This window comes from Hevea brasiliensis, chromosome 2 (genome assembly GCF_030052815.1).
Source record: "Hevea brasiliensis isolate MT/VB/25A 57/8 chromosome 2, ASM3005281v1, whole genome shotgun sequence".
In the NCBI taxonomy this organism is placed as follows: Eukaryota; Viridiplantae; Streptophyta; class Magnoliopsida; order Malpighiales; family Euphorbiaceae; genus Hevea; species Hevea brasiliensis.
The window spans coordinates 4,256,291-4,281,086 of record NC_079494.1 but is presented as its reverse complement, the minus strand read 5'-3'; the positions used below and the strand labels follow the sequence as shown (position 1 = coordinate 4,281,086).

Below are 24,796 nucleotides of genomic sequence, written 5' to 3'. Positions count from 1 at the left end.
AAAATCTACCGACTGCACTATGCATTAATAATATGAATTATTCATGAATTATGTTATATAGACGTCTATGTAGCGCTGCCATTGTAATCATTGTTACTTTTTAAGTATATTATTTAAAGGACATTAAAAAATAATTACAATTAAATTTAATAAATTTTAATTATAAAAATATTAAAATAATAAAATAATTTTTTTAAAATTATTTTTGTAATAATATTTAAATTTTTAACAGCCTAAATAATTTCAAATTTAAAATAAGAGAATAAACATATAAAAATGAGCAAACTTACTGTTGTTAATTACCTTTTTTAAAAAAGCCTGGCCAATTTGGCCTTAAATTTCTTTGGTTTGCAATAAATATTGGCAAATGTCCATTTTAGTTCCTTACTTATTAACTAATAGTCAATTAAGTCTTAAATATTTTTTAAATATAATCAAGCCTCAAACATTCAATTTTAATCTAATTAACTCTACATATTATAATTTTTATCTAATTAAGTCCCAATCGGCCGCCTTGCTATCAGAGATTTTAACTCTGTCAATTGTTAATCCTGTAAAATATTATTTTAAAATTTTAAAAATAATAATCTCTTCTCCACTGCATATCAAGAGCCCAATTCTGCAAAATCAAAGAATCAAGTTAAAGCAAGGTCAAGAACCAAGAACCCAACAGCAAAACCAAGAACCAGAGCAAGTTTCATATCTATCTTGGATCCTCAAAAGCTGCCTTCGCTTGAAAATCAAGAACCCAACAACGCTAATCTGGGAAATCACTTGTTTTTGTCTGCAATACATAATGGCTTCAAATTTATGGGTGTTTATTTATCTCTAGTTTTTGGTACGAAGAACGAAAAGAAATCAATACCCGTTGACTGGCTTTGTGAGAATATTTTGTAAAATTATGAGTTTCATCTGTATTATGTCTCTTGTTCAGCTTTATTGAAGAAATTAGGGCGAGGGTTTTACATGCTGTGCTTGAAACTCAACATCTGCTTGTAGCTTTTGAGTTGCTCTCACTGTGATATTTTAAGTATGTTTTGTAATAATGTTTCTGGGTTTTGTTTCTTCACTATTAAATTATGCTTATGATTGACATTTAATTTGCTAACCAATTCAGATTTTTTTAGGGTAAATATTTGTAAGTTTTACCGCTGACATGTTTTTGAATTCGACTTTACCTGTTCGTTTCTCTTGCCTAGGTAAACAACTGACAAAGGAGGTGGTAGAGCTGTAAGGCTGTTTAGGAGAGGGTTCTCTAAGGTGCGATTGGTGTTGGTCAGGAGTTGATTTGTTTTGCAGAGTCTAAATTGAATGAATGGTTGAGTTCTGTTCTTGCTTTTGGTGTTTGGTTGGCAAGAAACTCAAGGAAAATTTGAAAGAGGATTCTGGGTATTTATACACTTATATAAAAACTCTATAAAATAAAATTTTGCCTTAAATCATTGAGACAAACAACGAAATCCCACTTTAATAAGTACGTACAATATTATTGGATTGCATTAGTACAACAGTCAATAAACACCCTCGGCAAATTCATCAATTTCAGATTCTTTTAAAGAGGATCTGTGCTCCATGTTGAGGCTGCACTGTCAGAAACTGCACAGGGGCATGAACGTATTTAGGTGACAGCACAAAAGAGAATCGTCTAATGATCATAGCCAGAACAAGCTTCAATTCAACCATAGCAAAACTTTGTCCAACACATATTCTGGGCCCTAAACCCCATGGGAAGAAGGAGGCTAAATGCCTGCGAGGCTCACTAAATCTCTGAGGATTAAACTTGTCAGCATCTTCTCCCCATATCCCAGGATCATGGTGGGTGGCAATTACAACAAGAGCAAGTTGTGTATCGCCGGGAATGTCAAGATCGCTTAGCTTAACATCTTTGCAGGTTCTCCTCATCAGCATTGTGACTGGAGCGTAGAGTCTAAGCGTTTCATTTATTATCATGTTTATCTGTTGCAGAAACCAAAAAGAGCATTACTTGAACTCAGGAGATCAATTAGCTTCTTAATTAGCATGCAGTTAATTACTTGAAACATGGACTTACAATTTTAAGTTGGCTAAGATTATCTGCAGTGGGATGTTCATTGTCTTTGCAAACAAGATTGATTTCTTCTCTGGCCTTTGTTTGCCAATCTTGATGCATTGCTAGAAGTACAAGTGCCCAAGTTAAACTATTAGCACTTGTTTCCTTGCCTGCAAAGTAAAAAGTCTTGCATTCGTCTATAATTTCATCTACCTCTAATCTGTCTTCTTTAACACCACCTTGATCATGATTCTTATGGGAGGACATTAACAGACTAAGTAGATTTCTTGAATTCTCTGCTCTTCTGTTGTTAGCCTCTATTAGCTTTCGTATTGATTCACGAATTTCCTTGTCTAGTCTCCACCTCTCTTTGTTCTTCTTAGTGGGTAGAAACCTGGGTTCAAATGATTTGGAGCTGAATGTCAGGCCTTTCAAGCAAAAAGGGAAGTAAGGTAAGCACATAAGTTAATTGTTAAGTCACCTGAAACCTGGAATGTAGACACTAGTTAAAGACACAAAGAAAAGGTGCATTTGCTGTTCTTGTAACTCAAAAATGCGTTTTCCCTCTTCAAAACTGCTTCCAAAAATTGTCCTGGATATGATATCTGCTGACAGGCTATGAATTTCTTTGTGCACTTCCATCTCAAATTCTTCCTTCCCTGCCCTTCTTTCCTCCCATTTTTCGAACATCTTCATTGTACTTGCCACCAATTTTGGCACCCAACCCTAAACAATGCATGAATTTAACTTCCCAGATTTTGCAATAAACTTGCACATAGCAAAGAGCACTCATTCTCTTATCTGTCCCAGTTAACTCATGTTCATTGCCCACAAAATTGTTCTTAAATTCAAATCCCACATACTCCCATTCCTAAGCCCAGGTAATGAATTTTATTATTTGCACTTGATTAAGATAAAAGAATTCAAAAGCAAGAGATTGTAATTGTAGAGATGCAAAAGAAATTAAAAGAAAATTGCGGAGGGTCACCTCACCTTAACTTGCTCCATGTTAAGGGCCAGGTTGCTGATCCTCCTATGAACTGCCCATTTCTCACCCCTAAGCTCAGCGAGTCCCTCTCCCAAGAGCTGTTTAGACAACGGGTCGTTTAAGAGCCTCTCGTATGGCCCACCTGTATTCATCAGAACCTCCTTGATCATGCCTGGATCTGCTATCGCCAATCTGGGCTTGCGTCCAAACCAGTACAAATAGTTCTTTCCATGCATGCTGGACCAGGCACTGTAAGCAGGAACCACTTGGTGCAGGATGTTGTGGTCATGTGATATTTTCGACTTCGCTTCCGCCATCTTACGTCGCATCTCTGATGAATTTCCGATCATAGGACGGTATCCAGGGCCTCCTATTCCTTGCTTTCGGAAGTGGCGTTGAATTTTGTAGGGAACCCATAGTATTAAGCGTACAAGTTTTAAGAGATATAGTATAAGAATGGCTAAGATAGTAGAAAGGATGAGAGATATCATGGCATTTCAATGATGATCAATTTTGCTGGCTATCAGATTTATAGATGTTATTGAAATTTCTAAAACAAATGTATTATTTTTGCTTTATGCTGGACCAGCTTGGAGCACATAATTAATCATGCTCTAAAAATTTTTTTTTTATTTTATGCTAATGACGTTTTCTACTAATAATTTCACATCTTTTTAATAATAACGCGTGGAAACTATAGATATTTATTATTATTTTATTTTAATTAGTTAATAATAATTTAATATATTTATAAAAAAATATATTTTATTGGATGATCTACTTATTTATTTTTAGATATATATATATATTATTTTTAAATTAAATATATATATACAATTTGAACAACTCAGTTCAATAATAACTCTTATCACATTCTATACCTAACAGAACTCTTCAAATATATATACCCTAATCATCTCTTCTGCTAAACTTTACTCTCAAAACCTGTTTGTCACCTCCTTTTTCTAACAAATACTCTCAACAGGTATTTTTATTATCTTTTAATTATTGTTATATATATACAAATTTACGATTTATAATTTGATGTGCGCAGAGAATCTCTAAATTTTACTTATTTATTCATCACTTTCGATTCTGTTTTCAAGGTAAAAATTCTCATTCTTTATTCAATAATAAGTGAATTTGATTTGATTTTATTTTTTTGATTTGTTACAACTACTCTAGAAATTTATTTTCTCTTTTATCATTAATATTGAATTGGGTTGATCATAATTAATAGTAACCTTGAATTTAGATTTTATATATATATATATATAAAACTTTCGTTCCCTTGTGTCCCCTTGTTCGTCCACGACCCTGTGTGTGTGTGTGTATATATATATATATATATATAACTTTTGTTCCCCTGTTCGTCGTCGTCCCTGCGCGTGTGTGTATATATATATATAAGTTATTTTATTTTATTATTATTTGATATTTTTCTTTAAAATTTTGGGTGTGTAAGAGATTTAAATATTCAATTAGTCAGTTGAAATTGTCTCTCTTCCATTGAAAATAACTATTATCTTGAAGGTTTCAAGTGAGTGGTAATTATAGTACATAGCACCGTTTTAGTCCCTTTTAAAATTTCTTAGCATTAAGTTTGTTATTAAATGTAATTTTAAATTAATATTTTAACAATTATTTTACATATGATTTTCTAGAGTTTTATTTTACTATTAAATTTTATTTCGATTTTGATTAAATAATTAATTTTGTCAACTATCTCTGCATTAGAGCCATTAAGATTCCGGGAACAGGCCTTAATGTATTTATATTGATTGTTATTTGATTATAAAATTTATCGATGTGTTACACTGAATTGATTTGAGATTGATTTGATCTTATTGACTCTCTGAAATAATTGAAATAAACTATTGAAATTGTTGTATCAGTTATTATTTGCTATCTAAAATTTTTTATTGATTTTGATTGATTTGTACAAATTGATTTTTTGTTTTGAATTGGTAATGCGATGCTCGATTTACATTATGCTTTCTGCTCATGTGGACTATCACAGTATTAGGTTGCATTGTCGTGTCATGCATCATTGCAGTTTATGGTTTGCATTAGTATCATATGCATTGATATCTGTGAATGAGGAGGAATGTATCTAATATTTGATAGCGCGCTTACTATCTGGCCTTTGGTGATGTGGGGTATCATCACCCTGGTGTACTGTACCATAAAATTTTTATTGAATAAATTTCTTTTATATATATGTTTTATATAATTATTTTATTAATGATTTTGATAGCATGAGCATGATTTTATTGAATAGAAAATTTATTATGAAATTAATCAAACGTCTGTCTATTCCTATTTCGTTGTGTGCTATAATTATTATTCACTAAGCATTAGCTGAAACCACGTTTTCTCTGTCTGTTATCTGTTTTAGATCAGTAGAATTCTGCAGTTGATCCAAATATTCAGTCCATTTGCTGGAGACAATCTTTAATTTGTTCTCATGGTATACCCGAATTCATGTTTTCTCGGGCTAATAATTAGTTCAGTTTATTGAATAGTTTAAGTTTTTATTTGAAATCTGTAGAGACTCCGCAGTTTAATTATGAGATATTTATTATGTTTATTTAGCATTTTGTTTATTTGGATTTTGTCTATTTTTTGAGATTAGTAAGTAACAATATATTTATTCAAGATACTATGATAAGACTTGCATGATTTAAGAATATTTAAATTATGCGCCAGTCAGGGTTCAGAATTTTGAGTCGTTACATAATGTATCAATCTGGACAACAGTATATGAAGACAATTAATATGACTATGAGTTAGGACCACATTCATATAAAAAGGGTTTGGACCACCTTGATGACTTCATGTTTGAGGGCAATTTTTCCCTGGCTCTTATGTGCAGACTTGTTGTCTGACAGAAGTAGTTGGCTAAAAGGAATCCATATAGCCGACTCAAACTAATTTGAAATTAAGGCATAATTTGCCTTTAAACCTTTCACTACTGCCAAATATGCAATTTTAAAATGACAAATTTTCATTTCCAGCATACAAAACAAGGATTCCAAACAAAACTCAGCAAATCATCAGTTAGAGACTTTCCTGAAGAGAATTGGTGCGCCATATTGAGGCAGTACAGTCAGGAAATTAATTGGAGCATGAACATATGTTGGTGATACCACAAAAGAGAATTGGCGAATGATCATGGTTAGAACAATTTTCATTTCAGCCATGGCTAAACTCTGTCCCACACATATTCTAGGGCCTAAACTCCATGGGAAAAACATGGCCGATTGTTTTCGAGCTTCGATGAATCTCTGAGGATTGAAATCATCAGCATCTACACCCCATATCCCAGTATCCCGATGAGCCTTGCTTAAGGCCAAAAAAAGTTCTGTTCCTGCAGGAATTTCTAGTTTCCCTAGCTTAATGTCTTTCCTTGCTTGCCTGGTCAACCCAACAACTGGAGTGTAGAGTCGAAGTGTTTCATTTAATATCATGCTTATCTGCTTAAATTGTGAGGAAGATGTGAGAAATGAGATGCTTAAGAAGACAATGGAGATTTTATAATTGAACTTACAATCTTAAGTTCACCAAGCATATCTGCAGTAGGAAGCTCTTTCTCTCTGCAAACTCGAACTACTTCTTCCCTGGCTTTGATTTGCCAATCTTGATGCATTGATAAAAGGAGAAGTGCCCAAGTCAAAGTATTAGCGCTTGTTTCTTTTCCTGCAAAATAAAACGTCATGCATTCATCAACAACTTCCTCAACCTCTAATTTCTCATCTTTACCATCACGATTCTTGTGAGGACATGTTAACAGGCTAAGTAAATTTGTTGAGTTCTCTCCTATTCTGCTGTTAGTCTCGATCAATTCCCGAATGGATGCACGAATTTCCTTCTCCACTCTCCACCTCTCTTTGTTCATCTTGGTAGGCAAAAACCTATGAAAGTAATAAAGAATTGTAGAGATCTATCAATGTACTACTACTACTACCCATCAACATTGATTGGAGAGAGTTGGTTACCTGAACCCTGGTATGTAAACATTTTGGCGAGCCCGAGAGACAAGACGCATTTGCTTTTCTTGTAAACTAAATATATGCTTTCCCTCTTCATAGCTGCTCCCAAAAATTGTCCTGGAAATGACATCCGCTGACAGATTATGAAGTTCTTTATGCACTTCCACTTCGAATTCGTCTTTTCCTTGTCTTTGTTCTTCCCAATTTTCCAGCATTTTCAATGTACTAGCTACAATTTTTGGCACCCATCTCTTTCAAATAAATAAATATTAATTGTGTATCAGGATTAAGAAAAAATGGGAAAAATCAGATTAGATAAAAGGTAAACTTGTCCCATCATATAAGCAGTAAGGTATAATTAAATCCAAAATGTAGAAGTTAAATTAATTATACTCTGAAATTGGAAATTTAAGTCATTTTGCTCTAAATTTTGATTTATGCAAAACACTTTCTAATTAAACTTTCATTTGTATCGCAAAAAATATTATTTAAATTATTTTTTGTATGATGAAAAATTATATTATCAACCATTTCTCAAAATTGTTATGAATTATCGATTTATAAAATTTTAATAACAATAGTAATTTATCAACTATTTAAGGGTAATAATGTAATTTATCAACTCTCTATCTACTTTTATTTTCCTTAAAAACTTTTATACGATAATTAAAAAAAATAATTAAATCAATTAAATTATAATAAAATACTTTTTAATTTATCTAAATTATCTAACTTAAATTATTAGTAATTGCATATTAGTAACGAATTGAGATCTTGTTTGTGATTAATCCAAAAGAAAATTAAAGGGAAGCAATTAAACAAGACTAACCTTAACTTGCTTCATGTTTAGGGCGAGACTAGTGATTCTCCTGTGAAGAGCCCATTTCTCACCAGTAAGCGCAGCAAGTCCGTCTCCCAAGAGCTGCTTAGCTATGGGTTCTATACCAGCCTTCTCAAATAACCCGCTCGTATCCATAAGAATCTCCTTAATCAAGCCTGCCTCAGCTATCGCCAATTTTGGTGTTGTACCAAACCAGTACAGTAACGTCTCCCCATAATCGCAAGACCACCTGTGGTGAAATGGTAGCACTCGATGGAGGATGTTGTGATCAAATAATGACATTCGCCTCGACTGAGCCACTGCCGTCAGGCGGCGCATCTCTGCCACATTCCCGAACATTGGCCGGTAGCCAGGGCCGCGGATTCCTTGTTTCTGGAAGTGGGCTTGAATTTTGTATGGCACCCATAATATTGAGTAAGCAAATTTCATAAGAGATATAGCAAGAAGTAAGGATAAGATCACAACAAATGAGAGATACATGATGATCCCCATGGGTAGGAGAGGCAAGGATGAATTTATTTATAGGCTAGAAAGAATCAGGTCCTCTGGAGTTCGGTAAGATGTACATCATGGAGGAGGGAATATTATATTGCAGGCCAACTGGCCACTGCTTTTAAAACTATGTAACAGTACATATTAATCAAGTTCTCATATGTAGAAGTTGCTTAAAGTTGTTGAAATGGGAACATCAAAAGCATCCCAGCATGGCTTAGCCTTAGATTCCCTTCCATAACCAATCGTTGGACCATGTCGCACAAAAAAATATGATGTCCCTTGTCAACCAAGTACCAATAGTTTAATGCCCATCTTATTTATTCATTTATTTGAGCAGATACCTCAGCTTCTCGCGAAAGAAAGGGGAAATTTTAAAGATACATCTGTTGTATGTAACGGTCGTATTCTAAAATTAAACTGGCCACACAAGGAGGAGACTGAAGGATGCCCCCAAATAGGTCCTGGATTTGATGAGTTAATAGTGAAATTTCGTGTACAATTGCTTTTACAGATAAGGAAACCAAATAAATTAACACAAAATTTCAACTTGAAATTCTGCTAAAGATGATATGCGCGCCATGTTGGGGCATCAGGGTTAAGAAAAGCATTGGAGCATGAACATATGTTGGTGACAATACAAAAGAAAAATCTCTGATGATCATCGCCAGGACAATTTTTGCTTCAACGATTGCCAAATTTTGTCCAACGCATATTCTGGGGCCTATTCCAAATAGGAAAAATGAAGCCAAGTGATTTCTCGACTCATCAAATCTCAGGGGATTGAACTCATTTGCATCTTCTCCCCATATATCAGGATCATGGTGGATAGCAGCCAGTGGCAAATACAGTTGTGTGCCTGCAGGAATGTCAAGGGTCCCCAGCTTAACCTTTTTAGATGCTTCCCTCAATAGCATCACAGCTGGTGGGTAGAGTCGCAGAGTTTCATTGATTATCAAGCTCAACTGTTAGAAAATGCCAAGAAGGAAAATTTTTTAAGAAGAGCCTGCAACTCGAAAAACAGAAGCAAGGAATATAAGTATATAACTTACAATCTTAAGGTCATTCAAACTTTCTGCAACTGGAAGCTCATTCCCTCGTCCACAGATTCGAAACACTGCCTCTCGCGCCTTGTGTTGCCATTCTTGATGTGATGCTAAAAGAACAAGTGCCCAAGTCAAAAGATTGGCCGTAGTTTCCTTTCCTGCAAAGTAGAAAGTCTTGCACTCATCGATAATCTCCTCTTCTGTTAATATCTCTTCCTCCCCATCCTTATTTTCATATGAAGACATTAGTAAACTAAGTAGATTTCTTGAATTTTCTCTTGCTCTGCCATTAGTCTTGATCAATGTCCTTATAGATTCACGAGTTTCCTTGTCTAGTCTCCACCGCTCTCTGTTCTTCTTGGTAGGCAAAAACCTGCAAGCTTGAATTCACAACCAAGAGAAAAAGGCCCTTAAAATCCTCCGAATATTAAACTAAATCTCAGTGATTGAATTGTTAGGCTAAACTACTTGAACCTTGGAATATAATCCTTTAAAGTTGGATTGATTGATTTGGAAAGCAAACGGACAGAAAGAAAGAGATGACCTGAAGCCCGGGATGTAGACGCTTCTTATAGCCTGAGAGACGAGGTGCATTTGCTGTTCCTGCAAGGCAAATATTCGCTTCCCTTCTTCAAAACTGCTTCCAAAGGCCGTTCTGGATATAACATCTGCTGAGAGGTCATGAAATTCTTTATTCACTTCCATCTCGAACTCATCTCTTACTCCTCGTATTTCCTCCCACTTGTTTAGCATATTCCCAGTGCTAGCCACAATTTCCGACACCCAACCCTGTCAAAAACATTATGCCCATGAGCTCCGGCAAGAAATTTCCCCAAATTATAGATGCCGAAATCCGAGAGACAGTAATACTAGAAACTAGTAAGATTACCTTAACCCGTTCCATGTTAAAAGCCTGGTTTGCAATCCTTCTATGAAAGGCCCATTTCTCGCCTTCCAGCCCAACGAGTCCTTCCCCAAATAGCTGCTTAGCCTGAGGGTTTTGCTCAACCCTCTTGAAAGACCCACCACCAGTATTCATCAGAACCTCCTTAATCACATCCAGATTAGATATAGCCAACCTGGGCCTCACCCCGAACCAGTAAACGTACATCTTTCCATGCTTCCGCGACCAATGGTAGTGAAATGGAGCCACACGGTGAAGCACATCGTGATTCAAACCCAACGTTTTCTTGGACTGAGCTTCAACGTATAGACGGCGGATCTCCGCAGTGTTACCGGTGATCGGACGGTATTTAGGACCAATTATGCCTTGCTTTTTGAAGTGATGTTGGATTCTTAGAGGGACCCATATGGTGGAGTATATAAATTTGAGGAAGCAGATAAGCAGTGACAGGATCAGGATTTGAAGAAGCAGCAGCAGCAGAGGAGGCATGGTGAAAAAGATAGATAGCAGAAATAGTGTTCAATTAAAAGTGATATATAATTGTGTATGGCGGTGGATTGATTTGTTATTGGATTTCTTGAGGATCGGATCATAATTTTCAATGTATAAAAAAACCTAAAATGTTAAAATATTGGAATCTGTCAAAGCATTCGGCAGGTTGCTCTACTTTCCATGGGCCAGTATATGAGATGTTAATGATTTGCTAAATGTTAATGACAAAAGGATGGTAATCCTCATCCTAATAAACTTTACCGTGGGTTCAGAGAAACTGTAGATAATCGTCAGCTTATTGATCTCTCGCTCGATGGGTATTCTTTTAGTTGGGAGAGAGGTAGAAATACGAATAGAAAGGCAAGGGAGGCTTGATAGAACTTTGGTTGCCCGATGTTGGTTGAGCATTTTCACAAATTGTAAACTCTCTAATCTTCATGCTTCGGTTACATATCACTTTCCCATCCTTATTGAAATTGAGAGTAATCGCTGGTTGGGTAGTATGAGTAGGGCAGTACATGATTCTTGTGGGTCTTGAATGTACTGAATCAATAAAAATCATATCAAATCAAAATTATTTTAATATTTTAATTTGATTTTATTTTTTCACTGAGAATCAAATGGAATCATAATGAATCGGTTATCAAATTTATATATGTATTTTTTTTATATTTTTTAGATATATTATATACTTTTAATATATATATATATATATTTAATTATGAACTAATATAATCTTATATTATATTTCATTTTTATATATTTTCTTAGTCATTTTAATTATAAATATATTAATTTATCTTACAATTTTTAATTATAAATGTACTATTATATAATATATATGTTAATTCATGATTATATTGATATCTTATAATTAAATATTACATAATTAATAAATAGTTAAAATGTTATTATATGATATATTTATACTATTATATTATATGATATATTTAATCCTAAATTATATATGTACTTTATAGTTGAGGATTATAAAATTTTGAAACAGTTAAAAGATATATTATATGATATATTATGTATTAATAACTCAATTCAAAACCTAAATGCTAATTTAAATATGACTTTTTTAAGGAAATAATTACATAAAATTATTTCAAAAATCGAGAATCAAATCGAAATCGAAGAATAAAAAATCATACCAAACTGAAACTAAAATAATGAAGAATCAAACCAGAACTGTACCAAAATTTCGATTCGATTATAGTTTCTAGGCAGACCCTAAACCAAATTGAAACCGCACACCCCTAAGTGTAAGGTGCTTTTGGTTTAAAAATTTTTGACTATCTCATTCTGGCATTATGATGTTATTAAGTCTTCTTAGGAGGATTCCATTAGGGAATAGATTATTCAAAGATCCTTTTGTGTGGTCAAAAGCTTCATGAATGGGTTAAGTCCTTTCAGGGTAGTTTCAAAAAAGATGCCAATTGTATTCATAGAGAGTTGGACACCGTTCAAGGTAAGGAGGGATGATGTTTCTTTGCTATTAAGGATGGGCTTAAAGATGGTTTTAACAGAATCTTGGTAGATGAACAAGTCTTTTGGAAGTACAGATCTAAAACATTTTGGCTTAAAGAAGGAGATAGCAATACCTATTTTTTCCATGCTCAGCTTCTTCGAGAAAGAAGTCAAATTATGTTGAGGTCCTGTAAGACTTTGCAGGTCATTAGTTAAGAGATAAGGAAGGTATGGGTGATTTTATTTCTAAGTATTTTATTGAGTTATTCTCCGTAGCTGTTGGTGATTATTCGCAAGTGGTCAATTTGATTGAGCCGAAAATTTTAGCTATTTATGACGATAGATTGCTTGCTGTCGACACCATATTTTGGTCGATCACCGAGGTCAAGGGACTTTAAAATTGACTCCCAGCCGACATCCTTTGATCACGAATGACTTTTCTAAACACATCGATTGCTTGATCATGAAATAAACCGAGCCCACACTTAGTTGATTGTTTTTCGATCTCTTATTAGAGGGGTTCGAACCAATATCAGGTCTCCGTACCATCCAATCTTGCCTCCCGATCTCTCTTTACAAATATTATGGAAAGTCATTTAGCTAATGCTAGAATCAGGTTCCTCACTTGTATGTCCCAGAAATTCCTTAAAATAAAGTTAAGGTTTCTGTCCGATTTAATAATGATTCCAATCTTAAGAATTCGAATCAAGTCTTTTCAATTCTAATGTTCTAAAGTTCTACCCGATATTTGGTTATGGCTTAGTCCGATCTCATGCTTACAATGTTTTTCCGACCTCTTATACTTAGGTTAATAGTTGCTTTTAAGTTTGATGTTCTAATACGTTCAAACAATCAAGTACTCATACAATTGGGACGCTTTCCGATCTCATCAAGAAATTGAACAAAAGAGAGGACTTCACTTCATTTCAAAATAAAAATTTACAAGTCATTCGGTTGGAGGGTCTCCCCAAGCCTGTTCTCTAAGTACATTATCATTTCTCTCATTCTCTCTCTCTCTCTCTCTCTCTGGATCCTTATCGCTCTCATCTTCGGCCTCGAGCTTGTTCATTCAGGAGAAGTCCTATTCAGGATACAGCTTCCTCAGCTCGGCTAGAAGGTCATTATGGGCATTCACATAAGCCCTGGCCTCCTTCGTGGTGCTCTCCTCTTCCTTAGCTTAAAGTTTATCATCCTTAGCTCGGAGCTCTTCCTCCTTCGCCCGAAGTTCTTCAGCATAACGAGCAAGATCGGCAGACCGACCAACTAGGGAATCTTCAAGTTCTCGTTCCACCTCTGCTATCCTCTCCTCATAATGCTTCATCCGCTCTTCCATTCTGGCGATGTAGTCGTTAGCAGAGGAGAGTTGAGCTTGTGCAGCTGAGGCGTCTTGGACTACCTTAAGGATCTCCTTCTTTAAGGCATGGGCTTTCTCTCTGAGTACGTATTGATTTGCAATGGCCTCTAAGCCCAAGCTCATTGTCTAAGCTAAGATATCATCCATGCTCTCCTCTGCCAACCGGTTCCGATCTTCTTGGAAGCAGATGGAAGCTCCCATGACTTTGGCCAGGCCGGGATTCCCCCTTGTAGAGCGGTTCCTTTTCAACGATTGGATCAGAAGTTGAGCACCCCGGGAAAGTGTCCTAACCGTAGGACCCGAAGACTCCCCTTCCACATTGGAAGAGATCGGAGGAGGCAGGGGAGGTGGAAGCTCATTTGCTGAGGAGTAGGAGCGACGACCTCTACCTCAGGGATCGGTTGCTCCTGAGATCAGGGAGGAGAGCTCGGCACCTCTACCGATTCACGACGAGGGGTCTAAGCATCAGTAATGGTGGCCCCCTTCATCGCCCTCACTTTTCTAGAGACCTCCCTCTTTCGCTTACGGCTCTCCTTGGAAGCATCACCGCCCGCCATACCTACAAAAAGAAGAAGTCAGTGAGTTCGCTAAGATTCAGAGACCAGAGATATGAGTAGTACCAGGGCTGAGGTCAGAGAGCTGAAGCTTATATTCTTCGTCAGTGATTAGTCGCATCATCCAATATTTCAGTTTGGCCATCACCGCGTCTAAGCAAGAGAATTTCTGAGTAAATGCCTGAGACTTTAACTCTTTCACCACAGCGTCTTCGTCCTTATTTAAGCGATCTTTTTTGAGATCAGAGTGACCAGGTGTTTCCAACTCTGTGGGATACCCTCAAAGCCATTCCAAATTTTGCTCCTCAAAATGAAGAACCGGTTCTTCCAATTATTCAATGAAGAAGGGAGATCGGTAAAGAGAGAATAGTTAGGCTTAGCCTGAAAGAACCAGAACTCATCATCCTTCCTTCGGGCAAGCCTATGTAGTTCGGCAAAGACTTTAGCCGTGGGTTCTAGTCCCTTAGCTCGGCAGAGGCCCCGGAAAGCTATTAGAGTCCGCTAGGAGTTCGGATGCACTTGAGCTACCGAGACGTGATAGAATTTTAGGACGGCCTTATAAAATTTGTCCAAAGGAAAACAGAGCCCGACCTTCAGTTGCTCTTCATACACTATGATGAGATTGCTCTCATCAAAGAAGTGGTCAGCCCAATGATCGCCATGGCATTTGATCAGTTCAAAGGAGTCGATCCGCAGATTATACTCCTGACTTACAGATTTCGGCGTTCTTGGTGTCTATGGAAAGCTCTCGCCGAGTAGATGATTTTAAACACAAGACCCGGTCCAATTGGTGGCCGGATCGGCCGGATTTTGACCGGAGAAGCCGAAACGCCGTGCGCACGAGGGAGGGAATTCGCGCGATTCAGGCCGTTTTGGCGGCAGTGGTGGAGTGACAGGGTGTGGCCGGGGTCGGGTGGCGTGGAGAGTGGTGGCCGGTGGCGGGGAGGAGAGAGAAAGAGAGAGAGAAGGGAGAGGAAGCGCGAGGAAGAAAAAGGAAAGGAGCGGTCCGATTCGATCGGTCGGTTCGATCGATCGATTCGATTCGAAGTACAAAATTTTGAATTTTACTCGCCTCGGGGACCAAAGCGAGGTCCAAAAATTCGAAAAAATTCGAAAACTCGAGAAAAATACATAGACTCCAAATATATTTTTAGTTTTGCCACGTGGTCTTTAAATTAATTTTTAAAAATCATCAAAGTTTATATTTTGAAAATCGAACCCGATTTTTAAAATCAAAAAATCTCAAAAAAACTCCTAAAATTTAAATAAAATTAAAATACCAAAAATGCTCATAAAATTTAAAATTTTGGGGTGTTACACCCATCAACTTCTTGGTAAGTTAAATAATCATGGCAATCAAACAGGTCATTCTTTCACACTTATTGGGAACTTAAATTTCCCTTGCTATGTTACCCCCCCCCCCCCCCCCCCCCAACCCAATAAATCCTTAACGTTTTATGTTCAATTGAACAACTAAGAAAGAGATGTTGAGCTACAAGAAACCCCTTAATTACTATTTCTATAGCCGTACTTGCTTGATTCGCATTCATTCTCAGGTGGGAATCCTTCGAGTTGAGTAGAAAGATGTTGAAAGTATAATATTTCAATGTAGAGTTTAAATAAGCTTAGGTTTCTCACCTCATTTTTTTTTAATGAGGATTCTGATGAGTCCTTAGCAGTTAGCTACTCAAAAATAAGAAATGAAAAACTAATAGAGCCCTTTGTTCCTTGAATCATTAATATGGTAAATTGATGAATAGTTAAATTTCTCACTTTTATTTGGTATAAAATAAAATGCTAACCATGAAACCCAAAGCCAAAATCAGGCATAAAAGCAAAACTAGTACACAACAAAGGGAACTCAATAGGAAGCTAACAACTATACATGGTGGATCGGTGGTCACGAGTTCTAAATCTTACCCCATCACATCAATTGGCATGTGTTAACTTTAACAATAATACTCAGTGGATTGGCGGGCATGAGTTGAAAATTTCACGCCATCACATCAGTTGGCATGTGCTATAGTTACGCGCCTGCGTCTGTCTTCTCCAAAAGAGCAAGCCTGTGAGCCTTCGTCTCTTCCCAATCTCAAATTGTAGGGCTTCGGGTACTCGACGACGTAATAGAACAAAAGGCGTGAAAGAATCAACCAAAATTGAAACCCAGCTTATAGACAAAGCCAAATCACCGTACACAGCTTTTTATTTTATTTTGTCATTTTTTAGAAAGAAAATCAAACTTTTGTTTTTTATAGACATTATAACAAATATGAAAGTTAATTTCAAAAAATCACATGGCTTGAATCTAATTTATGTACTCAACTCCATCTAAAACAATAAAATAGCACAACTTAATACTAAATATTATCTATGTAATTTCTACAGTAGAGTTTCCTTCACTGAACATGTTGTTTTATATGTGCTTTGACCGTCCTCCTTCAGGATAGAAGCAGGACATCATCAACATTACACAGGATAATTGAATAAAGGAAAGAACCAAAGTCTGCAGAGTTAAGTGGAATGTCAAAATTAGGAAAGTTTGAATAATTACAACAAAGTGAAAGTCTCAAATCTTTAAGACAAGGGTATAGATGATCATTACAAGGTGTACACTATGATGTAGGAAGACTACAAGGGAAATTTTCAAGCAAATGGATTTGATATTCACGGCAACGCTCAAACATTCTACATGACCATTATAATTTTGATCATCCAAATTGACGTCTGAGTTTGAGCTTCACCATAGATGCCTGAAATAGAAAGAAAATTAATTAGACCAAATTTTTTTCTCATAAACCATTCATTGTCTTAAGTTCATAAAGTAGCATTCCATTATTGAGATACAAAGTTTCAAACGAGTAAGTGTTGTCAGCCTGTCACAATCTGAATGCTCTCAACGGTTTAAGGGAGATAAAATCAGTCATGCACAGCTCCAAACTCATTTTGTTCAATAGCAAGATGGCATATAGTACTATCACCAATTAAGATTCAGAAGAACCAAGTAAAGTCTATCTTACAAGTTGCCAACTCATTCCGGTTTTGGAAAACTGGTAAGCAAATATTGCTGCACCCAAGCACCATGAAAAGCAACACATACAATCATAGGCAAGAACATTAATTCAGTTGACTGCTCAAAATAACAGTCAATATGGGATCTGTACAGAGAATACAAAACATGAATCCTAGTGAATGAGCTCTCCACCACCTGATGCAGGACAGCCTAGGGAAATCTGAGGGAAATGGGCTGTTTGCATGGAAACTTGTGGAGTCAGAGTTGGAAGTGGTGATGAAGAAGATTCATTCCGAGAGTAAACAGAAGGAAGGAACCCAGTTTTTCCAAGGAACAAATGAGGATCAAAGATTATGGACGGGTTACTTGGAACCTGAGCAAAAAGGAAAGAGAACGAAGTCTTCAAGAGCAAAAATCGAAAGGCAGAAGATGCACAGTTCTGGCATTAGGAGGCAACCAGATAATGATGCTGGCCAGCTAACCTTCATACTAACAAGATATATTATGGGAGCCATGGATCCAATTATACCAGTTTATAAGAAATGCATTCCTTCAATCCTTTTAACACTTGTCATGCTTAATAACATTAACAAGTAAAAGCCCATCTCCAATGAGCACACAGATAAACACTACCCTACTCCTAGAACTAAAGCCTGGAGATATTCTAGCACTGAAAGACTGTTGCATGGAAAGATAGAGGTACTTAACCAATCAAGCAAGTCAAATGTAGAAGTTGCCTTCAATTCAGGCCAGGGTGTGAGAGATTGACTAAAATACTTGGTTTTACCATAAATTTCTATTACTTTAATTAAGGTTATTAAGCATTCATGAGAACTGTGAATTTTCGAACGGATACAGACATTTAGGGACAGTAAGCTCTAAACACTACCCTTCGAGTATTTAATTTCCAACATGCTAGTCAAGGATGGTTTTTATCATTCCCCACTTTCCTAACATCCATTCTGATTTGATTCTGACTTTTAGCTGAATCGATGAACAAATCATAAAAAAGACAAAAAAAAAAGAAAGAGCATGTAAGAGAGCCATGTTATTGAAGTCCTATACTGCACAAACTAAATGCTTAGCAGCAACTTTTTGCAATTACTAGTTCTAAAAGTTCAGTTATGGCAAATGAAATAGCTCAAATCAATTATGAAAATTAAGAGACAGATGTATCACTGTTACCTCTTACAGAACTCGGTCACATATCGCGACCCATTGTAGAAAATGAACCACATCAGCACGATCACCAAAGTATCTGAAAGTTCAGAAACTCAAAAGCACAAATATGTACAGAGACAGCTAACAGAGAAAGGGAAAAAAATCCCTAAAATCCAAATGAAAAAATAATAATAATAAAATTTCCATTCAATTAAAAAACTAAACTTCAAAACAAATTGCATGGAGCAGACCAATCAAATCTAGAATTCGAATCCAGTGAAAATAAGGAAAAAAAGAAAGGATACTGAAAAGGGAACGCTCCCACCAATCCAACATGTAGAGACCAAAAGTGACATTATACAGATAGATCTTGCGCTGAACCCAGTTCATGGCTCTCAAACCTGTGAACAACGTGATCTAATCAAGGCAGCGACAGTTGATAATTTACGTCGTTAACTGCGAGTCTCCGAGACGATGAATGCGAAGAGCAAAAATCCATTGTCTTAAAATCGTCAGTGTCTTGAATCGTCGGATTCGACTGGGTCCGAATCCAATGAATTGAGTATTATTTTCGAGTCGGGTCGATGGATCTGATGATGAATTGATGCGATATTCTTAAATCCGATCCATGTTAAAAATGTCGATTAACAAAAAAAAGTAAATTACTATTTAATTATTATATTTTAATAAATTAATAATTTATTTTCTTTCTTTTAAAATATCCATCGTTCAGTCTTATATTTTTTTAATTCATAAATTATTTAGTTCATACTGATCAGGGACAATACCAGTGAAAATTTATAAAATTGGAATCAAATTAATATTTTTTAAATTTATATTTATTTGAAATTTGATTAAAGTTTACTTTTTATTATTTAAATTCATTTCAAATTTAGTTATTGAATTGTTTAATTTTATATATTTTAATTAATAATATATATAAATTATTTTTTATTAATAATTTTTACTTTAAAAATTTAATAATTTCATAAATTATTTAAACTTTATTTATTTCAAATAAAATATTTAAATATTTATAAATATTATTAAAAAAATATATGTATTTTATATTTAATTAAATATATATAAATTAGTTTGGTAACGAATACTTAACATGTAAAACTCGAACTCAGTCGAAACTCATCATGTGTATTATTTTTCAAATCTAAATTCATTTAAAACTTGATTATATATTACATAAATTTATCTTATTAGGGTTTGATTAAATTGAGTATATGTAAAACTCGATTCCTTGCCACTCCTATTATTGTTATTTTAAAATAACCTTTTAATTAGTTAAATTAACCAATAAATTATAAGAACTAAATATTTGATAGATTTAAAATTATTAATCAACTTTCTATTTTTATTCAGTTATTATTTAGTTTTTTTAATATTTTAATTTAAATTTAATTTAATTTTTTATTTTGGTCTAACTCAAATTTGGTTTGAGTTCATATTTTGAAACATTTTATTATATATATATATATCAAATTATTTTTGTATTATATATATAAATATCAAATTATTTTTGTATTAACTTAAGTATATTGCATTAATATAAAATAATTACAATCATTAATTAAAATTTAAATTTACATTGCGAATAAAATTCATAATAATTGAATGCAGCTCACCTTTAGCATTAGAATAAGAAACTATTTCTAATCAAATTATTCAAATTTATTAACATGTAATTACTAAATACAAATAAATAAAATTATAGAATTTTTCTGCATAACTTATAATTTATTTTGTATACCTTGATTAATTATATTAAAATCAAGTCATCTTAGTGGGATAGATGAGTTAGCATTCTGTCCAATTCTTTTGATGCATGACGTTGAACTATTACTTTATAAGAAATTATAGTTACATCTATATTAACATTTAAATTTTTTGATACGGTAATAAGCATTTGATTGAGAGAAATGAAAAAGACAATAAAAGGATTAAGTCTTTCGTCAATAAGACAATATTGTATTTAGTTTTTATATTTTATATTTTATTTTATTTTTTTTAAAATTTAAACATAAGAAAGTTATCGGTCTCCTCTCATTATAAAGATGATTAATTTCATCGTATTGTATTTACAATCAAACTAATCCATATTAGTATTGTATTTATTTTTTCTTTTTGCTTTAAAGTAATTGAAAATGAATTTTTTAACTGTAACACTTCTAATTTTTAAATTTATTATTTTTTAGATAATTATTAATATTTTATTTTATTTAAATTTTAGGAAAATTATTTGAAATTTTTCAAATTTTTGAAATCGGGTTCGATTTTCGAAGATTTAAAACTTTGGTGATTTTTAAAAATTAATTTTAAAATCACGTGACAAAACTAAAAATATATTTAGACTCTACAAATTTTTCTGAATTTTTTAAAATTTTTCTGAGATTTTCTAGGCCTCCTTTTTAGTCTCAAGACAGAGTAAAAATTCAATTTCGTGTATCCTGATTTGAACCAATCGAATCGAACCGAATTGAATCGGACCAGTTGAATCGAATTGGTCCCTTCTTCCTTTCTTCTTCTTCCTTCTCTCTTCCCCGACGCCGTTCTTCCCTCTCCCGTTTTTCTCTCCTCCCTCTCCCTCCGCGCCGACCACCACTCTTCCACCCCTCCTTGCGCTGTCTCCGACCTCCCCCGCCCTTCCCCAGTCGCCGGCAAGCCTCCAGGCCGTCGGAAAGATCGGGCTAAACTCCTCCTCGCGCGCGCGCGACTCCTCACTTTCGAGCCAATTCCGGCCAATTCGGCCACCAATCGGACCGAGTCTTATCTCAAAACACATTTATACCTCGAGAGCTTTCCATAGACACAAAGAATACAAAAATCCATTAAGCGGCTTGTCCAATTTTTGGTCGGGAAGTTTTAGCCCATTTAGACTTTTGGGCTAGATTTCTCGAAAACCGTAAATCCCACAAAAAATCTGAGAGTACCGGAGTGCTCCACTCGACGAGAGTTTCGCTGCAATACCCATTTTGAATTTTTTCGACACCGTTTCCCAGTGAGTCTCGCGAAACTTCGCATTATTTTTCTGAGTATTAAATGAATTTAGAAAATTCCATAAAAATTATATACTAACCCCCATGTTGTGGGCTTCGTGTAGGTACCTTCAATTTGCGGAAATTCAACAGTTGCTTGGGTTTATAATTTCGGGCCGGGCAAGCAGACTACCGAAAAAGTTTCAGAATTGGATCGAAATTATGGGCTACCCCATCATTTTCAGACGTTCCGGATGCTTCCCCAAGGTCGAAATTGGCATAGGTAAACCCGAACTCTACTTTTTCTTAATTATCTAGTGCCTGATTTCGATTAAAAATCTATAAAATATTCGTGATAAGTTATAAAAATATAATTCCTTTTTCATTAACTTAAAATATTGCTAAAGACCACGGGGCAAAGTTTTAAAATTTTTAGAGCTCATTTGGGTAGTTTTTGCAAAAGGGGTAATTGTAGGGACTAAATTATAATTTTTCAAACTGTGGTTGTTAACTGTTTGGTTGTTAATTTTTTAAAGTTTTATATGTTCAGACATGTCCATGCATAACTTATAAATATTTATCTATGTAGTTAAATACTAGGTACGTTTTATATTGCATTCTTAATTGATGAAGTGCCATGGATATTGTTTGTGATAATTTAGAGCAGTGTGCGTGCGTTGTTGTACATGTGGTATGGTATTGGATATGGATAGGACAAGTAAACGCGGCTTGAGAGACACTCGCTGGGACCCGGTCCTTTATGGATAAGTCGGGGTAGGCACGGCTCGAGATGATCTCGCTGGCCCCCGCATTTGGTTTATCAAGCGAAAGTCTGGCTTGAGAGACACTCGCTGGCAGAGGTTGGATTAAGAGAGCTGTATAGGGGATCAGCTCCCATATATGTACTGTTTGAATATTATTGGGTGTATGAGTGCTCCAAATTGCATTTTCGCTGTTATGATATAATGTGTATGAAAATTCTGATGGTGTTGCATTCCACTCCTTAGGATGCATTAGCTCTAGGTAGCTATAGAAATTGTAGTTAAAATTAGTATTTTACTCTCTGAGTAGAATGCTTACTCCTCTTCATCTTATTTTTTCAGGCTATAGGAGGATTACTTATTGTGACTAACCTGCTCCTCTTCTTCGCAGATCAATTAGTATATCTAATGTATTTTATATAATTTAGTCAAATTTTAGGCTCCGCATGTGTTAGAAGTATTTTAATTAATTTGGGACTGTAATATAATATTATGTTGAATTTGTATGAAAATTAAATGTATGCATGACTGGATGGGATGAAAGAGCTGAGCTCCCATTGGATTTTATGATATTATGAGTATATGGATGGTGAGCTGAGCTCTCCAAATGATTATATATTGTGTTTACAGGTCGGGCGAGTTAAAAACTCCCCGTTACATGGTCTATATTATGGCCGGACTCTATCCGATTGAATTCTTGAAATTGGGCTTAAAATGGGCCTTAGGATTGGATTAAGGAATAGTTAGGCTTACTACGGTTCTGGGAGGCTTTAGGCTGACCTAGGTCCTAGTACCAGTCCGGCCCATAAGTTGGGTCGTGACATTAACATCAATTTGAAATGGGAAGATAGAAAAATCTGTTTTTCCAAGAATTGGACTTTCAATTTTCTAATTAATAAACACATAATTTATATATTTTTTAAAGATATCTAGAAAAAATAGAAAGCTTTTATTAAGTAAGAAAACTCTCCAATTTTTCAATTATATTGATCTCAAAAATTTTTTTAATTCATATATATTGAAAATTTGTTAATAATATAAATAAGAAAATTAATAAGACTTTTTTTTTCTTAGAGAACACATATTGAGAAGTTTAAAAAACTTTATGTAACATCCTCACTGTAGCAATTCCGTATATTCCACAGTTCTGGTGACCAGTGTTGGTCCGGACAGCTAGAACGTTTAGAAAAATATTTAGATTAGAGTGAGAAATCATAAATAACTCAAATATTAATAAGAGAAATTTAGGAAAAATTTTAGAAATAAAATATAACCAAGTTAAATGAGCCGGTGCCCTAGTGATGGGTAACCTAGTGGGAAGTTGCGGTTTTCGCAGTTAGGAGCCCTAAAATTGAGAGAAAATTCATGAAATAATTTTTGGGACTCCAAAGAAGAGTCATTGAGGTTTTTATGGCATTATAATGCCAAGAAAAGGCTTAAAATTTTTTTTTTCAATAGATACAGACAATTTTAGTTCATTAAGCTAAACGGAGGACATTTTGGTCATTTCGTCTTCAGAGATGATTTTTGGCCAACTTGTCCAGTTAACTCAATAATTATTATGACATAAAATATGAATTAATATTTGTGAGAAAATAATTAAAAATGAGTAAAAGAAATGAGAAAAAAAAATAAAATGTAAATTGAATTATTACATAAGCAATTATGTCATAATGCATAAAAGAAAATTTCCAACAAATTATAAATTCTAACCAATGGGAAATGGACGAACCAATTAAAAAGAGATAAACATAAATGAGTTGAGGTAAAAATGAAAACAAAATTCTGTAACTTATCTTCCCATTTCAGCCGGCTCATCCTCCTCTCACTCCTCTCACCATTGTTGATCACAACTTCTCACTAGAAATTCTTGATAAAACACCCTAAAATTTTAAGCTCGTTTCACAAAACCTCTTCCTCACCCCTTAAACTCTCTCTAGCCAGCAAAAAGAAGAAGGAAAAGAAAGGTTTTGCAAACTTGGGTTAGTGTCCAATTCCTTTTCTCTTTCTTTCAAATTTCTTGTTAGAATGATAAATTGAACTAGGATATGTGAAATTCCGTCAAAAATAAATATGTTAAAGTGTCACCTCATTTTCGACAACCATGGACTTATGAGGGTTTTGATGATTTCCTTAGATTAAATGAGTATATAAGCTGCCTTTGATATGAACTTAACACTTAGCTCATTGAATTGTAAGTTAATGGAAGAGTAGAGAAATTGAGAACTTAGGGTTTTGAGCAAATTGAGGTTTTGCTCCTATAATAGTGTAGGAACATTTTAATGGTCAACTAGTGACCATTTGGTAAGTTTTAAACTTAATATGAAGTGAATTGAGTCATTGAATATTGAAAAGGGTAGGCTGCCTTGTGTGCTGCAGTCTAGACTCTTGGAGTCTAGTGTGTTTGTAGAGCCTTAACTGAACTTGTATAGCTCCAATTAGTGTAAGGCCAATTGGAGGTGAAACTAGATACATAATGCCGCAACTTTGATGAAGGAAACCTGCCCAGAAAACCAACCTAAGTTGCCTTAAAAATTAACTTAATCCGGATGACCAATATGCTGTCCCTGGAAAATGACCAAATGAACAATGTTTATTCATTTGGTCATAACTCAGTGTAAAAATGTCCACTTGACCTGAATTTGATATCAATGGAAAGCTTAGACAATTTAGGATAACTTTCATGAAGACCATGACTCTAAATTCTGACCA

General features: G+C 34.8%; 3 protein-coding genes and 1 long non-coding RNA gene across 7 annotated transcripts; all 4 read right to left on the bottom strand.

Moving 5' to 3' along the window:
* Window positions 1-1,459: 1,459 nt before the first annotated feature.
* On the bottom strand, window positions 1,460-3,514 carry LOC110640056 (cytochrome P450 734A1). The gene is made up of 4 exons (XM_021791226.2): window positions 3,023-3,514; window positions 2,511-2,755; window positions 2,051-2,423; window positions 1,460-1,956 (listed from the first exon to the last, which is right to left on the bottom strand). Exons 1-4 carry the CDS (start codon window positions 3,506-3,508, stop codon window positions 1,543-1,545), a joined length of 1,518 nt encoding a protein of 505 aa, XP_021646918.2. The 5' UTR covers window positions 3,509-3,514; the 3' UTR covers window positions 1,460-1,542.
* Window positions 3,515-5,932: 2,418 nt separating this feature from the next.
* On the bottom strand, window positions 5,933-8,803 carry LOC110640030 (cytochrome P450 734A1). Of its 3 annotated transcripts, XM_021791169.2 has the most exons (5): window positions 7,839-8,803; window positions 7,016-7,260; window positions 6,780-6,931; window positions 6,568-6,716; window positions 5,933-6,496 (listed from the first exon to the last, which is right to left on the bottom strand). In XM_021791169.2, exons 1-5 carry the CDS (start codon window positions 8,340-8,342, stop codon window positions 6,074-6,076), a joined length of 1,473 nt encoding a protein of 490 aa, XP_021646861.2. In that variant the 5' UTR covers window positions 8,343-8,803; the 3' UTR covers window positions 5,933-6,073. The 3 variants fall into 3 exon arrangements, with proteins under 3 accessions (XP_021646861.2, XP_021646859.2, XP_021646860.2); XM_021791167.2 differs by having other exon boundaries at window positions 6,568-6,931; window positions 7,839-8,793; XM_021791168.2 differs by having other exon boundaries at window positions 5,933-6,493; window positions 6,568-6,931; window positions 7,839-8,649.
* LOC110640031 (cytochrome P450 734A1) lies at window positions 8,791-11,219 on the bottom strand. Its single transcript, XM_021791171.2, has 4 exons — window positions 10,278-11,219; window positions 9,933-10,177; window positions 9,395-9,761; window positions 8,791-9,307 (listed from the first exon to the last, which is right to left on the bottom strand). The coding sequence occupies exons 1-4, from the start codon at window positions 10,779-10,781 to the stop codon at window positions 8,888-8,890; spliced, it is 1,536 nt and encodes a 511-aa protein (XP_021646863.2). The 5' UTR covers window positions 10,782-11,219; the 3' UTR covers window positions 8,791-8,887.
* Window positions 11,220-16,494: 5,275 nt separating this feature from the next.
* Window positions 16,495-18,887, bottom strand: LOC131171977 (uncharacterized). Of its 2 annotated transcripts, XR_009142690.1 has the most exons (4): window positions 18,642-18,887; window positions 18,361-18,433; window positions 16,768-16,915; window positions 16,495-16,668 (listed from the first exon to the last, which is right to left on the bottom strand). It is a non-coding gene; the product is annotated as an uncharacterized LOC131171977 (long non-coding RNA). The 2 variants fall into 2 exon arrangements; XR_009142689.1 differs by lacking the exon at window positions 16,495-16,668 and having other exon boundaries at window positions 16,677-16,915; window positions 18,642-18,883.
* Between the last annotated feature and the right edge of the window lie 5,909 nt (window positions 18,888-24,796).